At 35.1% G+C, this 4,643-nt stretch overlaps 1 protein-coding gene across 1 annotated transcript; it reads left to right on the top strand.

The window, feature by feature from the left end:
• Nucleotides 1–891: 891 nt before the first annotated feature.
• LOC107802641 (ACT domain-containing protein ACR4-like) lies at nt 892–4,286 on the top strand. Its single transcript, XM_016626166.2, has 8 exons — nt 892–1,030; nt 1,549–1,624; nt 1,911–1,956; nt 2,053–2,167; nt 2,262–2,329; nt 2,617–3,210; nt 3,328–3,432; nt 3,801–4,286. The coding sequence occupies exons 1-8, from the start codon at nt 1,027–1,029 to the stop codon at nt 4,140–4,142; spliced, it is 1,350 nt and encodes a 449-aa protein (XP_016481652.1). The 5' UTR covers nt 892–1,026; the 3' UTR covers nt 4,143–4,286.
• Nucleotides 4,287–4,643: the final 357 nt, after the last annotated feature.

The raw sequence follows: 4,643 nt of genomic DNA on the forward strand, positions 1-4,643 counted from the left end.
ACTATAAATTAGTGCATTTTACTGCCAGCGCATTTTAGCTCGACCCTGCCCCCCTCACTCACCAAACTTCACTGACCAAACGTTAAAGTACGCCGAGTCACCTCCTACCCTTCCCCACCCCCCCCCCCAAATTTTGGTTCTCTTCATTTAGGGAACTTTTCTTTTTAAGTACTGAAACCTGAATTTTGAAGAGAAACTGAAACTAGAAAGCCAGAAAGTGAGAGTTTCTTAAATACACACACAAATTGAAAAAAAAAAAAGAAGCTTTTTCTTATGCATGTGAAGGAAAGGGGAAAAAGAAAGCAAAGTATTTTATATAAAATGTTGAGATGTGTATGGTAAAAAATAAAGGCGGAACCAAAATTTAAAGTTTATTGAGTTCACAAAATTTTAGACCTTTTAAGTTATTTTGTTCTGAATTGATAATCTATACATATTAAATAAATTTACTAAGACAATTACAAAATTTAAACTAAAGTTAATGGATTTGACCTTACCCGCATTTATAATGATAGCTCCGCCCTATGTATGGCCTTTTAGAAGGTTACAAGTTTTAGATTTTTTCTTTTTGTTTTTCACCCAGTGTCTTATATCAATATTAGAATTCTGACTAATTCGAATTCGCAGCGAGTAAAACCTTTAAAGGGGAAACCTCTCAACTCGATTTTATTTTTATTTTTAGGAACTCAAACTCACTATCTCTGATTAAAAGTATAAAAATCTTACATATCCCAACGCAATAGTGACCTTGTTTATTTTGGTGTGTTACATATAAGGAAAAAATAAAAACAATTATAGTATATGTATGTATTTAGATACTAGTATTAAATAAAATTTTATTTTTGATTCTACTAGTACTAGAGTATTATATAATAGGGGGGCTGGTCAAGATTCACTTTCCATATCGTTGGTCGGAGAGAGGTTTCTGATAAGTCATAAGTCATAAGCCTTAGACCCCTCTTGTTTTTAGAGAATCAAGAAAATCTCGCTGACCCAATTCACCACCAATCCTCAGAAATTGTAAAAATGGGTACGTCCCATTTCTGCTCTTTTTCCCCCTTTTCTCTTTTTCTGTTCCTTTCTATGTTCTTTGGTTCTTCCCAAAGCTTATGATTTCATATGGGGGTCCAAAAATATTGTTTTTTTTTTTAATTTGAAAACATATGTGTCTTTGTGTTTTTTGTGGGTCATCTTGTTCTTTTGTTCCAACTCATGTTCTCTTGAGTTCTGACTTTTGAAAGAAAAAAAAAAGGAAAAATTTTCAGTTGTTTTTGTTTTTGTTTTTGTGTTGTGGGATTTGGTGGATTTTGATATTTGTGTATGTTTTATGTTTTTTTGTATGTGTTTTGAAATGTTTTACAATTTTTGAAGTGTTTGTTGCTATGTCTTTTTTTGGGGCTAGTCTTAATTCTTAATTACTTAGTTTTATTTTTAATATTGTTAATTACTTGCTTCACTTTTAGGTTCTAGTATCTTCTTTGTGATTGGTAATACTGATTCTCTTTATTTAGCTGAGATTTTCTGTGTTTTCTTTTTCCTATTACTCAGAAGCTACAGTGAGCTATTCTCAGAATATAATGGATGATGAATATGAAAAATTCATTAGAAGAATGAATCCACCAAGGTACTGGTTATTATTATTATTATTATTATTATTATTATTATTATTATTATTTATTTCTTTAACTCCTTGGCATAACCGGTAAAGCTGGTGTCACCTGCTCACGGGTTCGAGCCGTGAAAATAGCGGAAGGGGAAGACTGCGTACTTGTGGTCCGGCCTTCCCTTTGGATCCCGTGCATAGCGGGAGCTTAGTGCAACGGACTATTTTTTTTTTTATAATCTTTAACTGTCACTTCAATCTTAATATTCACGGCATTTACTCCAACTTCATTGGTTATTTCTGTCAGAGTGGTAATTGACAATGAATCTTGCAAAAATGCTACTGTTATACAGGTAATGTATTTGTTTTTGTGTTGTCTTGATTTACTCTGAAATTTTAATTTGATGGGATATTTTCTAATTTTGTGAATCTTTGGTTTCTTGATTCAGGTGGATAGTGCTAACAAACGTGGTATACTTCTTGAGGTGGTACAAATTCTTACTGATCTTAACCTTATTATTACCAAGGCTTATATTTGCTCAGATGGTGGTTGGTTCATGGATGGTAAGAATTTTTTACCTTTTTTACCTCATTTAATATAGCATTTTTACTTTCAATTTGGAAAAAGGAATTTACATGAGTTGTCTCCTGTTGGCAGTGTTCAATGTCACTAATCAAGAAGGGAATAAAATTACAGAAGAACCAATCTTGGATTATATAATGAAGGTGAGTTGTAGTCTGTGTGCAATTTGAGATTTTTTGCTTATATCTATTAATACGGATGAAAAGGGAGCCTTGGCGTAACTGGTAAAGTTGCTGCCATGTGACCAGGAGGTTACGAGTTCGAAACAGCCTCTTGCAGAAATGTAGGGTACGGCTGCGTACCATAGACTCTTGTGGTCCGGCCCTTCCCTGGACCCCGTGCATAGCGGGATCTTAGTGCACCGGACTGCCCTTTATATTTGTTAAGACTGATGCTGACTGCTTTTTTTGGGGGGTGTTTAAATTTTCAGTCACTTGGTCCAGAGTCTTGTTTTGCCTCTTCTATGAGAAGATCAGTTGGGGTTACTACAGGAATGGACCACACATCAATTGAGTTAATTGGAAGTGATAGACCAGGTTTACTATCTGAAGTAAGTGCTGTCCTTACCAACCTTAGATGTAATGTGGTGAATGCTGAAGTGTGGACACATAACACCCGAGCAGCAGCTATAATGCAAGTTACTGATGACGAAAATGGGGGTGCAGTTTCTGACCCCGAGAGGTTGACTATGGTCAAGAAACTGTTATGTAATGTACTTAGGGGTAGCAATAAATCAAGAGATGCTAAGACGTTGGTTTCTCACGGGGTCACTCATACCGAAAGAAGGCTTCATCAGTTGATGTTTGCTGATCGGGACTATGAACGTGCAACAGGTGACGGATCGGATGATAAAGAAAGGCCGAACGTAAATGTTGTTAATTGGCAAGATAAGGACTATTCAGTAGTGACAATTCGGTGCAAGGATAGACCGAAACTGCTGTTTGATACGATTTGCACTTTGACGGATATGCAGTACGTGGTTTTCCATGGCAACGTCGATACTGAAGGACCAGAAGCTTACCAGGTACTACACTTTCCTATGTATTTCAGAAATTTCTTATTGTTTTATCGCTTTACCCCTACCCGAATTTACTATATCTGTGTTTGTGGACTAAATGATAAACTCTTGTTGCATTTCAAGGAATACTGTATAAGGCATATCGATGGATCCCCTGTGAAATCAGATGCGGAAAGACAAAGAGTGATTCAATGTCTTGAAGCAGCAATAGAAAGAAGAGTATCTGAGGTTATAACTCTGATTTACTTATTTTAGACATCTTTTTAGGTTCAGTTATTTAGTTCTAGCTTAGCTCCTTCATATAATAACTAATAAGTCTCTTAGGCCAAAGGAAAAAAAGAAAGGAGGGAATCCTACTGTGTTTAATTGTTTTATTGAGTTAAAATATGCTTGTTTAATTGTCTATTAGTTGTCTGATTATGTCTCTCCTGTTGTCTTATTTTACAATTTAATTAAGTGCCCTGAGTCATATTAGTTTAGGTTTTGGACCTATTCTCATTGGACATAATATTTGAAAATTTTATACATCATTTTTCTTGTCTTGTTGGCTTTGGATTTCAGTTCTAATAGGATCATTTTTCCTTGTATGTGTTCAGGGATTGAAGCTAGAATTATGTACCACAGACAGAGTAGGGCTGCTATCTGATGTTACTAGAATATTCCGCGAGAATAGCCTTACTGTCACCCGAGCTGAAGTAACAACAAGAGCAGGCAAAGCTCTAAATACATTCTACGTTAGCGATTCATCAGGGTATCCTGTCGATGCTAAGATCATTGAATCAGTTCGACAAACAATAGGACAAACGATACTTCGAGTTAAAGGCAATCCTGAAGAGTTAAATCCAGTTCAACAAGAATCTCCAACTAGGTTTCTTTTTGGTGGTTTGTTTAAGTCCAGATCCTTTTGTAACTTTGGTTTGGTTAGATCCTACTCTTGAAATCACTAGCTATAGTTCTGTCATCCATTGTATATTCCTATTTACTCTTCTAGGTTTTAGGTATGGTTAATTAGCAAAAGTTGATTATTACCAGTGTCTGTAAATATACATTCTTGATCATATTATGCTTTGTTCTTTTGGTAATGGATTCAACACCTCGTTGACCAATCATGTAGCAATTTGCTGCAGAAAATCCGCGTCAAAATTGATACTTTTATGCACAGATGTTTACTTTCTTGATTACTGTACAGTCAAATCTGGCCTTTCATTTGTGTTGATAGCAACTAGCAATAAGTTGTTATTGTCCTATGTTTGGTTCTTGTGACAATTGTCTTGACCTACATTTGACTTGATTCGTGATGTTTTCTACATTTTTGAAGAATAATAATGAACCTTGGAATGGTCAAATATTCAAGTAGTTTCTTGTTAGAAACATTTCTCTGTCAAAAGAAAAGGCCATTAGATATACTAGTAGTATTTTTCTCAATTCCTAGAGCCATC

The sequence above is a fragment of the Nicotiana tabacum genome, chromosome 20 (genome assembly GCF_000715075.1).
Source record: "Nicotiana tabacum cultivar K326 chromosome 20, ASM71507v2, whole genome shotgun sequence".
Taxonomy (NCBI): domain Eukaryota; kingdom Viridiplantae; phylum Streptophyta; class Magnoliopsida; order Solanales; family Solanaceae; genus Nicotiana; species Nicotiana tabacum.

Excerpts from the sequence above, each read along its gene's own strand:
- LOC107802641 (XM_016626166.2), top strand. Across the intron at positions 2,168-2,261 it reads TGGTGGTTGGTTCATGGATG|TGTTCAATGTCACTAATCAA; the intron begins GTAAGAATTTTT and ends TCCTGTTGGCAG. Across the intron at positions 3,211-3,327 it reads AAGGACCAGAAGCTTACCAG|GAATACTGTATAAGGCATAT; the intron begins GTACTACACTTT and ends TTGCATTTCAAG.